Source organism: Leptosomus discolor, chromosome 4 (assembly GCF_034619465.1).
Source record: "Leptosomus discolor isolate bLepDis1 chromosome 4, bLepDis1.hap2, whole genome shotgun sequence".
NCBI classification, from domain to species: Eukaryota; Metazoa; Chordata; class Aves; order Leptosomiformes; family Leptosomidae; genus Leptosomus; species Leptosomus discolor.
In genome coordinates, this window is record NC_141394.1 from 55,946,913 (window position 1) to 55,966,367 (window position 19,455).

At 39.6% G+C, this 19,455-nt stretch overlaps 1 protein-coding gene across 1 annotated transcript in view; it reads left to right on the forward strand.

Moving 5' to 3' along the window:
• Nucleotides 1–5,874, forward strand: part of KCTD8 (potassium channel tetramerization domain containing 8) — a 100,140-nt gene extending 94,266 nt beyond the window's left edge. The window contains exon 2 of the mRNA XM_086464334.1: nt 5,414–5,874. Coding sequence (XP_086320460.1) covers nt 5,414–5,874 — 461 coding nt within the window. The remainder of the gene's footprint in view (nt 1–5,413) is intronic.
• Nucleotides 5,875–19,455: the final 13,581 nt, after the last annotated feature.

Consider the following 19,455-nt stretch of genomic DNA (forward strand, 5'->3'; position numbering starts at 1 on the left):
ACTAGATCTAGTAGAACTGGTTGTGGTTTTTTAAAAAGTACTTTTGAAGGACCAAAATTATGAAGATAAAAATTTTCACTAAAATTATGTAATAGAAAAACACAAGTTTGCTGGTTGGGGTTTTTTTTAAGTTCGTTTAGTTTTTTGTTTAAATCAACAAACAGCCTTAATTTTTTATTGCTGGCAAGGGGATTGATAAAACTCAAATCATGTATGTTTTCTGGAACAACAGTAAAAGATAACATCTCTTTAACAGATTCCATTATTCTTGATTGAGGCACTACATATTGAACACATTTAAAATGTTGGTTATGTTTTGTTTCCAAATGACTATTTTTATACCATCTTCAGCTCTTATCTACATGTGTTTCACCACCCTCATCACAAAAACTATCTTCCTTGTATCTAATCTAAATCTACCTTCTGTTAATTTAAAACCATTACCCCTCGTCCCATCACTACCCTCCCTGATCAAGAGTCCCTCCCCACCTTTCCTCTAGGCCCTCTTTAAGTACTGGAAGGCCGCTAGAAGGTCTTCTTGGAGCCTTCTCTTCTCCAGGCTGAACAACCCCAACTCTCTCAGCCTGTCCTCACAGGGGAGATGCTCCAGCCCCCTGATCATCTTCGTGGCCCTTCTCTGGACCTGCTCCAACAGCTCCATGTCTTTCCTGTGCTGGGGACCCCAGAGCTGAATGCAGTCCTGCAGGTGGGGTCTCACCAGAGCAGAGTAGAGGGGGAGAGTCACCTCCCTCAACCTGCTGGCCACGCTTCTTTTGGTGCAGCCCAGGATACGGTTGGCTTGCTGGCTTATGTCCAGCTTTTCATCCACCCACACCCCCAAGTCCTTCCTGTCAGGGCTGCTCTCAATCCCTTCATCCCCTGGTCTGTATTGATACCAGGGGTTGACCCAACCCTGGTGCAGGACCTTGCACTTGGCCTTGTTGAACCTCATAAGGTTCACACAGGCACTCTTCTCAAGCTTGTCCAGATCCCTCTGGATGGCCTCCCTTCCCTCAGGCGTGTCCGCCGCACCACTCAGCTTGGTGTCATCTGCAAACTTGCTGAGGGTGCACGTAGTCCCACTGTCTATGTCACTGATGTAGATATTAAACAGCACTGGTCCCAATACGGACCCCTAAAGGACACCACTTGTCACCAGTCTCCATCTAAACATTGAGCCATTGACCACTACACTCTGGATGTGACCATCCAACCAATTTCTCATCCACCGAACAGTCCATCCATCAAATGCATACCTCTCCAATTTAGAGAGAAGGACGTTGTGGGGGACCGTATCAAAGGCCTTACAGAAGTCCAGATAGACGACATCTGTAGCTCTTCCCTTGTCCACTGATGTAGTCACTCCATCACAGAAGGCCACTAGATTGGTCAGGCAAGACTTGCCCTTGGTGAAGCCAGCTTATGGAGCAGTCAGGTTAATTGCATTTCGGTATTATTTCCTCTATTTTAAGCCTGTTGTATTAATAATTAGGAAAATAAGTGTATATAAAAATTTAAATATAGATAAGCAGAATATTATAATTTTATGATTTTAACTTTCCCAGTGTGGTATTTTCTCTGTTGCAGGAGACAGAGCTAAAGAAATCTTCAACTAGTTATTCAGACTGCACTTTATAAATAACCACAAGCAATTTAGACCTATCTAAGTTTTATTTAACTCCGGAAGTATATAATTACAATTTTCAAACCATAGTTACTGGCCAGTGGATGATTTGCTGTGGTATTTGTCATGTTCTGTTCCTGACTGGAACTCTGTTGCTCAGTTATTGTTTGACAGGTAATTCAGAGAAGACTTCTTCTGGCTTATTTTTTTATTGTCTTAACTGGTAGAAGCAGATTTTCACTGCAGAGAATGAGGTTTATAAGTTTCTAGTTCATTTTCCTTTAATATTTTGTAGTAGTTGCTTGAAAGTGATTTTTTTATCAGTCAGCTTTGTCAGAAAATGTTGTGTAAAATGTATGCATATAGCAACATAGGTGAGGAATAAATAAAAGGTAAATATAATATGCCTTCCTGATCAGAGAAATATGTCTGAGTTATTTTCTCAAGTCTACTAGACTTGATAGTCTAATAGCCGCTGTAGCAGAGGTGACGAGTAAGCCCAGGTAAATGGTGAGCTCACTTTCTAGCTTTCTTAGAGAGGTACAGCCATTGAAGAGCAACAAAGGAAAAAGAAGTGGGAAGTTCTGTGTCTACTGGAACTGCCTGGAGGAGAAGCGTTACCTGGGAGCTGTTCAGAGAACTGGGCAGTGGAGAGGGCAACCAGACATATGTGGGTAGAGGAGAATGAGTTGGAGAGGACCAAGATGCAATGACTCACTTCCAGCTTCTCTAAGTTGGGGAACCAGCAGCAGGTGGGAGATCCTAGAAAGGGCAGGAGCAAGAGGGACAGGTTGTAAGTCAGTGAATTTTTTTTGTGTTGTGTGTGGACTTGGCAGCGTTAGCTTAACAGTTAGACTTGATCTTAAAAGTCTTTTCTAACCTGATTCTATAATTCTGTGTGCACAGTGGAGCAAATATACTTTCTCTGAGCTTTTAGAACTATTCGACCCTTCTGGAAAATAAGTAGTTTCCAGTAGACTGAGCTATTTGAAGGTCTTTGGCATTACTCTGGAAGGGCTGAGAAGGTACAGTGGAGACAGCATCCCATCACACAATCCCAGCCACAAATGAGTGTGCCGGCATTGAGAGCAATAAGGAGAAGTTTTCTGAAATAAAGATGTAGCTAAATTTATCTGATAATCCCTGATGTTGAAAATTAAACAAGTATTTTTTGAGGATTCTTTCTTATGTATTTATGAATTCTTTTGGGTTTCAGCAGGCGGAAATGATTGCGAGAAAAACCTCCCCTCTAGCAGAACTGTTGCTTCTGTTAATAACACACTACTGAGAAAGAAATGCAGGAGCATATAACGAATTCTTTGTGAGGGAGGATTTGTTAATTTTTAAAAGGAGAGGTGTGGGAGAAACCTATGTTTGGATTAAAGTCATTGTGAATTTAGGCGATTCAGTGAAGCATACAGAGCTCAGTGCTGTAAGGTACTGAACCTCAGGGCTGTGATCCAAAAAAGCATTTAAAAACCTTCCTATTGTCAGGCTCTTGATTACTCTTGTAGCAGGAAATGGATTTTTTGTATTCCTGAAGGTGTATTTCAGTGCTTTTTTGAGATAGGCCCATAGTACATTGCAGATTTGAGCCCTTGAGAAGCAAGGAGTACCAATAAAGAAGTAAGTATAAATAGGCCGACTAGAAATAATATCTTGATTTGTGAAGTTAGAGAAAACAAATGGGTAGGAAAGACAGAATTGAAGACTACATGGTGTTGCTAACAGAAAACTTTCATTTCTTAGTCATAGAGTGTGTTGTTACATTTGAAGAAGCTAAGGTTGTAAACTAGATGAGATATTGATGTTAATCATGTTACTGAAAATCAGAGTAACAATACTGAAATCACTATCTGATTAACTACTCTGTTTTATAATCACATGCTGCAAAGCCAGAGTAATTCCATAATGCCAGCTGACTCTTGATTTAGCATATTCATATAATGGGTTGAGGTATGAAATGAAATGCCAGACACAATAGAAGAAAGGCATGTAAATTTGTTTAAGAAGGTGAACATATTTCTGGAAGAGAAAGAGGAGGGAAATCGCTGCAGCCATGTGCTAAATATTTGGATTGAATATAATGAAGTAGAAAATCGCTTGTGTTTTTCGCTCTGAACAATGTAAGTACCAGCCCTGATGGATTGTTGTCTCTCCTCTTTGGATCTTGGTTATTCATGTGTTTCTCTAGATGAACTACAGAAATGTAACATAGCATCCTGGGATGCTAGCTAAAACAAAAGCAAAGCAGGTTGTTGAATGCTGCTCTTGTTACATTATTATTTATTTGCTTTTGTGTTCTGCATTGTTTTGTTTTCCCCTGTGTCTCATATAAAATATGCAATCTTCTTAGAGTCCTTTGAATCATGGAACTCCACTGTCAAAAAGACACTGGAGTGTTCATATTGCTCCTGCATTCTTTATAATTGTAATTATATTTCTAATTTGTAATTCTGAAAAACAGAATACTAAAAGTGACTCAAAAATCAACTTGCAGCTGTGTCCTAGTAACTCAAGGTTGAGCTGTTTTGGTACTGGCAAAGGCAGTTTTCTGATGTTGATGGTGTTTGGATGAACTGTAAGAATAATCTAGGCTTTGTAAGATATTTAAATACCTAAAGTCTTTGGACATTTTCAGGATACGTAGCAGACACACAACTGTCACTGAAGCCCCAGTCTATGTTTTCATTTAGATGTCTAAACAACTTTGAAATTTTTCCCTTTGGTCTGATCCAACACCTCTTGAACTCTGTAGATATTTCTGTGAGCTTTAGATGGTGTCCTAAATTAGGATTGTGACATTTATATGATGTCAGCATAGCATCATTTCACTTCGCAGCTGGAGTTTTGAAATAAGGCTTCAGAAATGAAAATGCCTGTACAGATTTAGCGGCTACCACTTAATTTTCACATTCATATCCTGCTTAAGACGTCAAAGTAAAAGTGATATCTGGAGAGAATAACAGCCTAGATCCGATTTTCAGGCTTGTGAAGTACTGAGCAGTGCATGCTGATAGGCCATCAGACCGCTCTCCTTGCCATTGCAGTGTGCGCCTTTACCAATAACTTCATAACCTGCTTTTCTCTGCCAGCTTGTGCAGTAAGAGGTGTACAACTGAATTCTCAGCCTGCACTGAGGCAAGTCTGGGATAATAACTGCCAGTAAGAAGTGCGGTGAAATCACTATAGGGTAAAAAAAAAAAAAAAAGCCTAAAGACTCTGTCAGTAGTGAGCGATTTCTCTGTTATTCTAGGATTAATCCTACTTTTTCTGTCCAGGGCTTCTACAGAGTTGACATGTGCAGAACATATCAGTAGACTGTTCTGGGAAAGTGAGTTAAGAGCTTCCGAAAAAAAAAAAAATCAAAGCCCTTGGAATATTTTTGTTTAAGCAAAGAGTTTGCCAATTGTATAATACTATTTTCCTAATAGTACAAAAACTAATTTATCATAATAAACTTCTTGGGGTGTAGCAAACTAGCTCTTTTAAACTTGCCTGCAGGGATTTCCAGTGCAGATAATCTTTGAGCATTATGCACATTTCATTACCTGGATTCTTAGGCAGGCAGTGAAGTTATTCTTGCTGTAAACATTTTTAGGAGTAAGAATTTTGAGGACCAGACCTTCTACTTGTGTACCAGTCTGGTATAATTCTTTTGACTACAAGGAAATGCCACCAATTTATGCCAGCCAAGACTCTGAGTCATGTTTTTCTAAATGATACCTGATCAGTTTTCTGTGTAAACCAGTGCTTGCTTAACACTTTTTCTCTCCTGCCTTGTATTAGGGCCCCCCCAGCGAACAGTTTCCCCCAAACAAGACCACGAAGAAAGGAAGCATGACAAAGTCTTGGACAAGGGCAGTGAAAGTGGGACTTCCTGTAACGAGTTGTCCACGTCGAGCTGTGACAGCCACTCGGAAGCGAGCACCCCTCAAGAAAATGCCACCAGCACTCAGCCATCCACAGCCCACCAGCCAAATACTCTGACTTTGGATCGTCCATCTAAGAAGGCCCCGGTGCAGTGGATGCCGCCACCAGACAAACGCAGGAACAGTGAACTCTTTCAAACTCTCATTAGCAAGTCCAGAGAAACAAATCTTTCCAAAAAGAAGGTATGTGAGAAGCTGAGTGTTGAGGAAGAAATGAGAAAATGTATCCAAGATTTTAAAAAAATCCACATTCCAGATTACTTTCCAGAGCGCAAACGTCCCTGGCAGTCTGAACTCTTACAGAAATATGGGTTATAGTAATTAACTCTTTCATGACATATCTCTGGGGCATTTGATGTTTATTAAGTTGCCACTAACTTACTGATGTCCTCCTTCTGGCCAACTCTGCCACCAGAGCTATTCCTGCTGCTTATTTCTTTCTGTGAACAGTGGATGTTGGGTAGTACATGGTTTCTTTAAAAATATATATAAAAAGATAGAAACTTTAAAAATACAAAAGGCATCTCATCTAAATCACCTCATGATAGCGAAAAAAAAAAAGTGCATGGTCAAGAAAGATGGTTTTTGAACTGTAGTCCATTGAGCTTCATTATCGTTTTGGAACTTAGCAAATAAAAATCTCAATCATCATTTAACGCCTCATTTTATGTCACCAATAAAAATGACTCAGACTTGCTATGGTTGAAGAGAAACAGGGTTTAAAATTCGATTGAACTGGTTTCAGAACTAATTCCCAATGTTCTTTCAATGTTAATGCAATAAAGCAAATACCTATTTTGCATGAGCACAATATTACAAATAAATCACACAAGAACAAGAGGTTGTCTGTTGCTTGGAGAATTATTTGTTTGATACCAAGCCTATAAACATAAAATGTCTAAGGGATTGAATTTACTTTGTTCTGGATCTGTGATTTTTTTGTGTGTACAGTGTTCTGTATGTAAGGATGGTGTAAATATGCCTTATACTGTTTTATTATTGCACCAACAACGTTCATCTATTAGTGCTTGTCAGGATTATTTCTGTGAAATGCAAACTTATGGCAGATCGTGAAAACTGGTTTGATGGTCTGAAAGTTTCTGTTATGTTAGTCGCTAAAATTGGAGAAAAATAAAAGAGACTTTAATGTATTTATTAAAAGAACCATCTGGTAGATTTTGTTGGCTACCCTTATCTCCTCTCTTTTTTAAAAATAGAATCAAGCAAATGGTTACTTTTTGTTTAATGTTTTCATAATTACTATGCTGAAAAACAAAACAAAACAAAACAAAAAACATGCTTCAAGTGTGAGTGAAAAATATTTATGGTAGTGACATTTAATTGGAACCACCATACAGACTCTCCAAGAGAAAGAGAGTTATGCTAAGAAGCAGCAGGGAATAAACTAAAAAACTGAGTGGTTTTACTAACAGAGCAGAAAGCAGTTCCAATTTGACAAGTTCACAAAAATCAGCTTAGAAATAGAAGATTTAAAATATCACAGCAGAGTGTGCTACATTTACAAATGAAAAGTTTTCTATGAATAGTCAACTCTGTATGACAAATCTATTTTCTCAGCCCAGATACAGGAAAATCGATACCTTTCTCATTACAACAACACCAAGATGACGACTGTGGTTCAGACAGCTGGAGTGGGTAAGGACCGCTGGAGTTTGCAAGAGAGCTGCTGAGTTCTTGCAGACTTGAAATTATTACTGTGCACACACACGAACATTAAACATAGACATTTAGAAGAGTTCATCCCCATACATATTCTATAGCATGAACTGTACCATTGTGTCAAAACAGGTTTTACATTTGATAGTAATTTTAACTGTTTAGCTAAAGTGAAGAAGACTTCTTATGTTGTAATTTCCAGGATTACTCCTAGTGCCTGTATCACTTTTCCGTCTTCTAATATCCCACTTTAAGAAAAGACTGTATACTTTTTATAGTAGCTCAGCAACTGCATTCACTGTTTTTTACTTTTTTTAACCTATCTAGAGATACTCATATTCAGTTAATCAGTTGGCCCCAACATTTAAAGTTTTGACAACATTTTTATAACTTGCAAGAGTGTATTTGGGATAGTCTAGTCTGAACTGATGCAGTCCAGTATAAAATCATCTGGTTTCTCAGCTCTGCCCTTATGTGTCTTGCTTGCTTTTTTCTCTGATGTCCAAAAGACCCATTCCTTTTTTTGAAATTTTCTTGCTTGTTAGACATGTTTAGCATTTGCTTTCTCTCTGAAATCTTTGGCTTCCTAGACTTTACCTGATAAAATTTCCAACTATTTAACCATAACTCACTAACCTCCAGTGGATACAATTATCTTCTTATTTCATCTAAAGTTAGACTAATATTTAGAGCTATTGAAAATCTGACACCGAGTTTTCTTCTGGCCTTTTGAATCTGTCTTGGCCTTTTGAATCTGTCTTCGTTGCACTTGTCACACCTTATGCTGTTTTCTATTACTTTTGTTTAGTCTAAGTTTCCATCTGGGGTGATACCTTTTAGGTTCAGCATCTTGAACCTTCCCATTAAACCTTACCATTGAGTTTGGAGATTTGTTTCACCTTCCTAGTTATTCTCAGTACTCCAGGCAGTACCTGCCTGAGGTATACTTAGGTGGTTGTTTCACTTGTCCATCTGTTTCAGTTTGTCCATATAGAGAAGTTTTTATGAGATTTTAAATTTTTTTCTTGTAATATACAACCTAAAATTTCTCAGAGCATTTAAAATTCATTCTTGAGGAGGACAGAATATTATCTATCTTAATACCTATCTTAATACACGAGCAGCATAACATTTATTATAATCTTAACTTCTTTCCATGTGTTCACAAGGCACATGAGTGATGTGGCAGATAAACTACATTGCTGTTACTTAGCAACCACACCAACATCTTAAGATGAAGTGTTTTGGTTTTGGAACTGCACAGGGTAAACGGTCCTCCTTCTTTCAGAGTGAAAAATGGGGATGTGTTATAGTCGGAGAGGGAGTGGTAGAAAACAACCCATCCTGTGAGTCCGTCAGTCATATTCTCTAATTCCCATCACACTCTTCATCCAGTTCACCCAGTTACAGCTCCAGCCCTATCTATATGGTTATTAATCTACAGTTTTCAGATTCCAGCTTGTAACTGGGGAGAAAGCAAGCTGAGATATTTGGTGGAACAGAAGATCTTGTGGGCGGTTAGATGGCTAAGGTTGGTAGGAAATTCCCAGTTGTTACAAGAGATTTGTGTATTAGGAGCACATGGAAGGTTTGATTGCTTTCCTTTGTCTTCCAATTTTCTTACTTTTCTATGACAACTGCTTTTTCTTTTTCCATTTAATTCTTCTTTTTCTCTTCTTTCCAGCTATTCCCTTTGCTACATGCAGGAATAGTCTACCATGGGAGTCTATGCCTTTTATTGGACTTCAGTGGAGGTGGTCAGTGCACTAAAATTCCACTCCATATGAAGTTTAAGGTTTTAAAACATAACATTTTTCTGGAAAGGAAAGAAAGATCAAAATACAAACATTTGTCAATCTTAAATTAAAAAAAAAAGAACAAATGTAAATAATAAATAATGTTTGTATTTTTCTTTCAATAATGATTTTACTATTAATGTCAAGTTTTATAGGATAATATTTTACAGTTATGACATATTTATCATAGAATCATAGAATAGTTTGGGTTGGAAGGGACCTCTAAAGGTCGTCTAGTCCAACTCCCCCCTGCAATAAGCAGGGACATCTTCCAACTAAATCAAGTTGCTCAGAGCCCAGTCTAACTCAAGCTTGAATGTTTCCAGGGATGGGCCATCTACCACCTCTCTGGGCAACCTGTTCCAGTGTTTCACCACCCTCATCATAAAAGATTTCTTCTTTGTATCTAGTATAAATCTACCCTTTTTTTTTAGTTTAAAACCATTTAAAACTCTCTCAGCCTTTCCTCATAGGGGAGGTGCTCCAACACCCTGATCATTTTCATGGCCCTCCTCTGGACCCACTCCAACAGGTCCATGTCTTTCTTGTGCTGGGGGCCCCAGAGCTAGATGCAATACTGCAGGTGGGGTTACATATCCCTTTATGTTTTTCAGCCAGGTTTAATTCTTAAGTTTTTAACATGTTCAGCAGTATAGAATGCCATATTCTCAATCAAGTTTAAAGATTTGGAGCTGATAAAAATAAAACAAATCATCCTTCACCAGTAGTCTCCTAGTTAAGTTAATATTTCACAAGAGTAATATATCAGTATTTGCTGCAAAAATAACTTATCATTACCCATGTTTATTCACTATAAAAGTTAATTTTAAGACCTCATAATGGTTGTTATGTGTGCCAATGTTTATATACTTTATTGTTCTAAGTGAACAGATGGGGAACAGAGATACAGTTTTGCTACACAATGGTGTTTATACCTTTTAAATGTGTGAACAAAGATCAGAATCACATGGTGAACTATTGGTCTATTGCTGAAGGACTATTTCTGAGCCGTTCTTCCACTAACAAAAGTTTACAGAATTTATTCTTAGAATAATTGAAATTAATTCTGAAATTGAATTTTATAATTCACTTTGATTCACTTTGTATGAATTTTAAAAATGCTAAATTGTATGAAAAACATCATTTTGTGGCCTTCTTTAAAAAATGTACTTACACAAAATCATTTGACTTTCTAATGATGTCTTTGTTCAAGTAATGATATTCAAAAATATACTTCCTACTGGGGGTGGAAAACCCAATTTAGTATACTTGGTAAGAAGAGGGCAACGTTGGGTTCCCTCTACAAGTGACTCATGTCCTGAACCAAGCTCTTTGGAACGCTCAGAAATTCTCAAGAAACCTTTAGCTTTTTGCAGGATCACACCACTGATATGGCTCACCATAAAAATAGTATTCACACATTACTTCAGCTTATATATTACAGGCCATCAAGCAGTTTCATCTTTTCTGAGATCCATTACCTAGAAGAAATTTTCAACCTGTTTTGTATTTTCCACTCTACCTCTCTCTTCCATTGTTACTACCCTTGCTTGAAGACACATATCAAAATTCAGAAGTGACTACTGTAGTCTTCACACCAGAAGACGACTGGGAAAGCTAGGAACACTGGGACTGTTGCTGGTTTGAATAACTTTCGGCACTGCTGGCAAGAAGATGCCATAAAGCACAAGCTGGAAGGCAAAGTCATGTCATCCTGCAGCTTGTGCTTTCTTTCAGACTGACAGCCATCAGATACTTTAGCTCTGTCCGCTCACCCAGTGAAGCAAGCTGCAAAGACATTATTCACTGATAAATGAGCTGCAGATGCTGTCAGCATCCAGTTTGCCAGCCACACCTGCTGCGTGGTGTTACAGCAGCTAAATCGGTTGTGCCAGTTCAGATATGGTGATGCTGGGTTTCAAGAGGCTGGTGGAGGTAAGAGCTGTAAGAGCCACTACTCATGCAGTACATCCATTCATGGAGATACACTACTTATTGCAGGCCGCTGTAGTGGATACTTGTCTTCACAGAGATACACCCGGCATCATGGTATCTGAACTGGGACTGTTGTTTTAATCTGCTGGATCATCACTGTTTGCACAGAAAACAGCTGTCCTGTGGGACCAAATCCTGGTGGGCTTACATGTAGATCCCCGGCAGAAGATGATCTCTGCTGCTGTAGCACACTGTTCCTTCTTTGAAACTGGGCTCTTGACAGTGTGAGGTGGGGTGCTGGGAAAACAGAGTACAAACGATGCCCAGAAGAGAAACTCAAGCACTGGCTGTGCCTCCATCTGTTTGAAGCCTGGCACCCTGACAGTCCTCAGTGTAAGACACATTGGGGAAAAGCACAAACGGAGTGACTGCAGTTAACGATGAATACAAGAGAATAAATATTTGGGAATGTTCTCCTTCCCTGAGGGCTCCTCCTCTTCTTGCTGGGCCATCTCTGCTCCTCAGATAGTAAGAAAGAAAAAGTGATTGTGAAAAACAATAGTAGACCAGATGGCGGTAGTGGGAATTTCTGTGTCTCTGTGTTGCATTGCCTTTTAAAATTCCTGTATTTCTTCACAATGATACTTTATGTTCCTTTATACATAGAAAAAAGGAATGTAGAAATAGCTTGGTGGGATTATTTCTGAGATCCTAGAGCATATAATCTTGCACACACATATTATATGAGGTTCTAGTACTGAGCATGTTGTGTTTCAATTACAATGCAGTGTAATTTTTAGCAAGAAGTCACCCAAGAACAGATGAGTACCAGTAACAAGAAGTAAATTAAATTAACATAAAAGGAAGGGAGATCACAAATAGGCAATAAATAATCTTTCCAGATTCTGAAGCAACATTTAATGCTGAAATACTGTCACTTTATTTGCTATCTGCTTAACAACCATGCAATTCATTAATTTAATATTGATCAATTCATAATATGCCCAAAGCTTAGATTCCTCATGATAAATTTCTGAAATACTGTTTTCTTCATAAATGTAAATTTTGACAGCAGGCAACACCTGATGAAATATTTCTCGTCCCTACTAGATTACTAGTTGGGCCTATGATAGAGTGTGGAAACCATCAATCAATGACCTTAAAAAGCTTTTTTTTCCTGTTTCTCTTCCAATTTAGGTGAATTGTGGGTTTTGTACGGTGTCATTTTTCTGTCAAAGGTAGCATTAGGTTCAATGTAGCACACAACAGTCAGTGACACTTTGGCCCTGAATTCTGATTTATACCTACACTTGATTTAAATTACATTAATAGGCTTCTGACATCAGCAGTTGAGATGACTGCTGAGTGATTGAACACCTGCCATACAGTCGAGAAATGAGCTTGAAGAAGATAGGGTTAAAAATAGTCCTCTGTGCCATTGTGGATTTGGAGGCATCCTAAAGGGTTAGAAGCCCCTCCAGGACATGGCGTTTGGTGCTTCTCTCTCCAGACAGGGAGGGATGGGAAGCCCTTGCATACCCTTCTCCAAGGGAAAGCTTGGTTTTACCATCTTGCAGAGCTAAACCTAGTCTTTGAGAAAAAATAGTTGCTCGTTCACAGTTTTTATGATGCTAATCCTGAATGTCCTCATGGAAAAATTAAGCAGCACCCTCTTGGTGCCTGAAGAGAAAGTAGATTTGGCTTCTATTTTTGTGACTACAGACAGTAATTTTGTGTGAATAATTACCTGGAACTTCCCTGGCAAGCGCAGGCCTGTTTTTTCAAACATGTCTTGACACTGTCCTTGAACTTCTTCAAACTGTTCAGTACTCTTTTGGGAAAGAGATACCTGCAAATGCACATATTCTAGCTTTGGTCAGTAATGGAGGGACAGAGGTAGAAAAAAAACGTTATTTCCTTCCTGCGCTGTGATAGGATGTTTCCATATATAGAATTCATTATTGCATGCTCTTTTTTACTGCCTCCTTATATTGCAAAATTATGTCACTTTTCTTGACTTTTTTTTTTTAACATCTCTTTCTCCTGGTTGCTTCAGCCCCCTGGAAATACACAGCACAGATTTTCAATTATTTCTAACCAGACCACTTTCTTCAAAAGTTCAGTCACATTTTACATTTCTCTATGTTTGTAATTACTCATGAACATTTATTTTCTTTTTTTTTTTTTTATTTTGACTGAATTTCATGACCATCCCATTTACTTTATCTTAGATAACTAGAGCAGATGGCAAATAAAACATGTGAGAGAGATTTTCAAAGGCATATAGGTGTGAGATCCCAAATTCCCTGTGGCATTTACTGAGACTCGAGCATGTAACTTTTTTTTTCTGTCTCTGAAAAACTCATTTTACCTCAGCAGTGATCCCTATGCCCTTCCCCTCATCTCAATAGGACCTGTCAATCATCTTGAACTGCAGCTTCCCCCTTCCACTCAATTTGAATTAATTTTACAAGTACGGTTTCTTGAAATTGAAATCAGGAATTATTATACTGTCCCATTCCCTTCATCCACTAATTCTGTAGTGCTTACTGAAAGGAATAATCAAGTTTGTCTGACAAGAGCTATGTTTTAATACTCATTGTGAGTCTGTCTCATTCTCACACTGTGGTAAACAGCAATTGCCTGAGCCAGCCTGTGACAGGCATCTCAGCAGGAAGCATGCAACAGTGCTGCTCTGTGGGGTACAGAAATGAGAACTCCTGTGCATATAAGCTTCCAATAAATTATCTGTACATCAGTATTTCTGAAAATCTACAGAAGGCTCCTGTGTTCCCCTGTAAGCCTACACACAGTGAAGCTGTCGTGGCAGGGAAAAGAGGGGGAAAAAATCAAGAACAGGACAAAGAGCTTCTCCATGGCTTTGAAAGTAATTTGAGTGGTTTTCTCCAGTCTCCAAGTACCTGGGGAGCAGTGAGATTTTTAGGTACTCTGAGTTCATCCTACACACATGATTATCTTGATTGTCTGCTGATGGACATCTTGTGGGCTGGAGTTCCCATCTTATTGAATAGTTTGTAGCTGGTGCTCAAGAGCTAAGATCCTGCTTGACACCGTAGCAGCCATCACAGGCCTTACCTCCCAAACACCATCAATACCCCACCTTAGAAAACACAGATGTAATTTCATAGATCATGCTTTAACAATGGTGCAAGTGCAATATACTACTCCTAGGAATTATGTTTTTGGATGTATGCCACATCCCATCATGATCTTGACTTCAGAAGATCTCAGCAAACTTCAATATTATGCAGGATCCATGTCCAGAACTATCATATCTTGCTTTTACTGTAACTATTAAGGGATTATTTTTCAGCTGGTAAGATACCAGGCTTTTAAGATGTACACATGCTTATGTGATTATCTGGTTGATGCTTCCTCGCAGTTCTGAAGATCCGTTATATCTTTTTCCTCTTCCCTGCTGGAGCCTCAGTCACCCAAGGATATTCAGTAAGAATGATTATTGATGCAGTAGGCATGTGCTGATTTACTTAATATCCCAGAATGCCTATCATGATTCATTTGTTATTTATTTTGCATGAGATGCATGGTTAGTGCTTTACAGTTAAGCATAAAGACTTGTCTCCTGCCCCAAGACAATCGAAAATGACAAAACAAGATCTGGGACCATCGAAACGAATGTAACCTAAATGCAAAGAGATTGGTTTTTCTCTGGAATTTCTATTAGTATTCCTTAGATGGTTCCGTTTAAACTTTATTACAGTGTGGGATGAGATCACAATCTCTTCATACTCTTGTTTTTATATCAATGAAACTCCTTGTGAGTTAAATCAAGTTGTGTCTAGACCATGCTTTCCTGCACCAAATCTTCCTAATTACCTATCTTCATCTTTGACACTTTCATACTTTTAAGACTTACCAAATTACTTTGCTGTAGTGTTTGTTCATCAACTGTGCGATCAACTAACTTAGAAATCATATCATGTGAATGCAAAATAGAGGGAAAAACTCTTCCATACAACCTGTTCCCATACTGAACATTATGGTTAGTGTGTGATAGTCATAGAATCATAGAATCATTTTGGTTGGAAAACACCTTTAAGATCATCAAGTCCAACCATTATCCTAACACTGCCAAGCCCAGAAGTTTTGTCATGTGTCACTAAACAGGAAATCTCCTGAATGGATGAGGATGGTTTTTCACAGGCCCAAGTCCTGCAGCCTAATATTCAAGCAAGACACTATGTCTGTTGGTACAAATGGGGTTCTTGCCCATGGGTAGCCAATCATAGGATTAATGCCTTAAAATTGTGTCCTTAAGCTTCCCATCTGTTCAAGCCCTAGCAGTGCAGAGCAATTTTCTGATGCAGCTGGTAGCCATGAGTGCTTAACTCATGGAAGAGTGATAGCTGGAAGAGCATCATGTTCCTAAGAAAGACTGGTTAAACAGTTAAAAAATTAACATCTAACAGTTTTGCAAGGCCACCTACCTTTAAGAATGGAGACCAAATCCTTTCCAGGGACTCAAGGCAGGGTCTCTCCAACTTAATGCCACACAGCTGAATTCTCCAAGTAACCCCATCCACCAAGCAGAAGTACTGGGGTAGGTGGCTGGAGGGCACTTTTCTTCTCAATGACTGCGTAGGACATTCCACCCAATGTTCCTCAAAGGTAGCCCTGAAAAGAGGCTGCTCAGCCTCTGTGGGAGGTACTTGTCTGAAACAATTTGCTGGCCCATCACTGCCTTTAACTGTGCAAAGCTTAAGATTTGCAGGTCCACTTGTATTACCCAGTTACAATGCTGAATGGTAGAAAAGATGTATTCTCCTCCTTGCAGAATCGCCCTTCATGTACCTACTGTTCTCTTCTGTTTTGTGTACAATCCAGGTGGGAAAACAAACTGCTTTTTTTGAAATATTTTGAAAGAGAGAGCTATTTATTTCTAGCAGTGGGGATATTTTCTGGCAGTGGTATATTGTATTCTCTGTAAGCCATCATCAGCAAATTCCTATCTTTTTTCCTCCTTTTTCAGGCTCTAACTCCTGCTCTGCACAGCAGAGCCATGTAACTAAAAACATTGGTCCCACCTGGGATTCTCAGTATATTGGACACAACTAGAGGAGAGAGAGAGTGGCTACTGCTGCTCTCTGCCTTACAGGAGAAAGTAGTTGTAGCCTTAACCTCCTCCTCAGTCTCCAGTGTCTTATATGGCTGAATGATGCCAACTGCATAGTCTGCGGATTCAGCATAGAATTTGGGTTATTTTGTTTATTGGTTTGTGCTTTTTCCCCCTCTGTAAGCTTTCTTCTAGAGACACCAGCTGCAAATCTGGGCCAGCAGCCAACTTTGTCTCTCCTTGAATAAAAATAAGACAGAGCTAGTGAGAAGTGCAGAGAGGGCAGCGGCAGATCACACAGCGACTTGTATCAACCATGCGATGCTCACCCCAGATGCAGAGAGCTGCTGAGGTGCTGCCCTGGAGAAGGAGTCTTAAACAATGTCCATATAGACAGATGATAGGCAGCTGCATGACCCCTCACCGAGCAGAGCCTGGGTGGTGATGGCAATAAGCTGATCTCAGTTTCTCCTGAACTTGCAGGGCACAGAGCTGCAGGAGGAGAGAGCTTTCAGCCCCCTGCACCAGCTGGACCTGGGCTCTCACTGCGCTGTCAGGGCTCCCAGGTGGAAAAGTGGCCATGGAGGGTCCTGTAGGGAGGAGAAGCAGGTGCAGTGTGCTCAGAGAGCATGATTTTCCTAGGCTGAGGTCGGAATCATCAGTGGATTCACCATGGGGAAGCCAGTAGCACCTCTGTGCCATTTGGAAGAGGTGGTGAGAGGGGGCTTGAGGCTGGAGTCAAGGGCAAGAAAATAAGCCGAATAGGTGGATGATGAGGGTGGAATGGGAAACAAACTGCAATTTCTTCCCTTGCAAGCTGCAGAGGGTAGAAACATGCCTCCAGAAGGAAATTAAGTTGAATAGCAGGGAAATGAAGAGAGACATTTCTGAGTTCTGCCAACCTTGTCTGGCCCAGAAATCTTTCTCTCTTATTAATCCACTTTTTCACTGAACCAATAATTGCCTCCCAGCACAGGACTTCCCTTCCCCCTCCTTACCCATCCACTCACAGTGCTTTCTTCACCAGCTGCCTTTCAACCGACAGCATTGCAGCAGTGCTGCGTATCGGACACAGATCTGTGATGGGGAACGACTGCTCAGCTCCAGCATCACTAACTGAGCCATCCCTGACAGCATGGCAGGTGTACCCCTCACCTCATCAAAAAAAATTTGGCTTTTGGGGAAATCGGGAGCAGTAAAGGGTTCCAGGAGGTGGCAGATGTGGCTGTCCAGCTGTTCTGCTGGATGAGCTGGAGACTATTCCTTGGTACAAGCCCTGGGGTGTAACCATGTGGTGTGTACTCAGGTTGCAGGCGTTTGGGTAGTTAGGTGATGATGGATAGGCAGATACCTGGAGGTTTAGGCAGCAGATGAGTTACAGTTTACCAAATGTCTGGGACACCTGGATTGTAAACAAAGCTGCTGGTCTGTCTCTCTATGAACCCCTACCCTTGGGCCGACATCCTGGCCTCTGTCCATCCCCAGGGAGGTGTACACTGCCCAGGGCTGAGGCTGCTGCTTGTGCTCCGGCTGCCCTGCTCCCTGGCTGGGGCGGTGGGACCAGTGGGTGGGACCCCAAGGAGCCCCTGTGATCCCTGACAACATATATGCACACAGGCACTGTTTAATAGATATATTCTTAGGAAGAAAAATAAAACTGGAATACTAAAGTAATAAAAACCCCCACCAAAACAAAGAACAATCACAAAAATGTGGGAACAGCAACAATCCCTCTGTCATATTACAATTGTGGTTGATTAAAAGTAATCGCTTTACTGTAATTTTTCCATATTTTTCAGGTCAAGGAATAGACGCTGTGCAAATACTTGCCTTAGACAGTTCTACTCACTGCTCATTTCCTCTTCCTTGCATTAGAAACAGCTCATAATAATTTAATTCAGGACAAAAAGGTCATATGCTTAAACTAATACAGGACAGGAATGAAGTTGTAACTCTGCGTATTGGAAGCAATCACCCACAAAATATAGCCCATCTTCCAGAACAGAAGAGTCTAGAGGATGATGAAATGTCAGCATGCTTCTGGAAATACCTGTTTGCCAGAGAAACAAAAAAATAGCCCCATTCTCTGCCCCCTCACCCCACCCTTCAATTTATACAACTGCTGTGACTGGCTTTTAAAAACAATGGACCTGGTAGAAGAAAAAATACGAACTTTAAAAAGTCTTATGAACAGGGAGAGAGTTAGGCATGCCCCTGGGGATACTGAGGAAAGATCTCTTCCTATGAACGATTTATCAAACAAAAAATAGTGTGTGTGCATATAATGGGTTCTAAATCCTAGAACTAGCATTTGTCATACATTGCCTATTCGCCTCTACTCACAAAATCTTGGATCTTTGCTTATTTAGACACTGTCAAAATAACTGTCCATTATATCAGTACAGATGAGTCTTTAAAACTAGAGACAAAGCATCTTACATCCCTATTAGGCTTCTTTTACTGTCATTTCTTGTGAAGAGCCTCAGTGCAAATGAGAATCTGACACATTCCTATTCATAAACGCTGCCATTTATTAGCAGGTTAAGATAGGAGAAGAAAAGTCTTTTTGATGCACAGTGTAGAAGATAATTAATTAGAGTTGTAATTCAGCAGTAAAGTGTTAAATTTAAACTTCAGAAGAATTATAAAACTTAATGAATTGACCTGGAATGTTCTGAAATTTCTAGCAATTTACTTAATTGCCCTAAATTAAATGACCTAAAATCATGTTTGGACATTAAAAAAATGAATTGGTTGACCTGACCTGTGAGCAGGCAGTAAATAACAAACTGAGGAGGGATTGATAATAAACGTGTATTCTGAGAGAAAGAGAATCTCTATAGGAAAATACAAATCTTTTATGTAATAATTCCTGGCTCATGAAGATTACCATTTTAAATCTGTTTCCATTCATTTCTAGGAAGACCCCAAGTCTTCAGTGGAAGGACTTCAAATAACATTTTGAATGCAAGAGTTTCCAATATAAGCATTTAAAGCAGGAGATGCCGAATGGGCAGTTTTCTTTCTGCTGCTCTGTTTTCCTACCTCACTTAACTCTCATCTCCTTTGTGCTGTGAGTGCCTGGCAAGCAGTCTGTCAGCTGTCGCAGGTGTTTGGAGACATGGACTGATGAAAATGCTGTATATACAGTATTTGTGCTCTTCAGATTTTAATGTGTTTCCTAGATATTTAGCAGAGTTCCCTAACCCTTACACCACATCTATAAAATTAGCGAAAATAGCAGGGACATTTAGCACAATGAAACTGGTACAAGTGAACCTGAGGGCATGCGTGGAAGCCTTACACATCATTCTTAAAAAAAAAACATACACGTTCCTAAATAAAAAAAAGTTTATTAAAACAGAACCACAAACATAGAAATACAAAGAAGTGGTA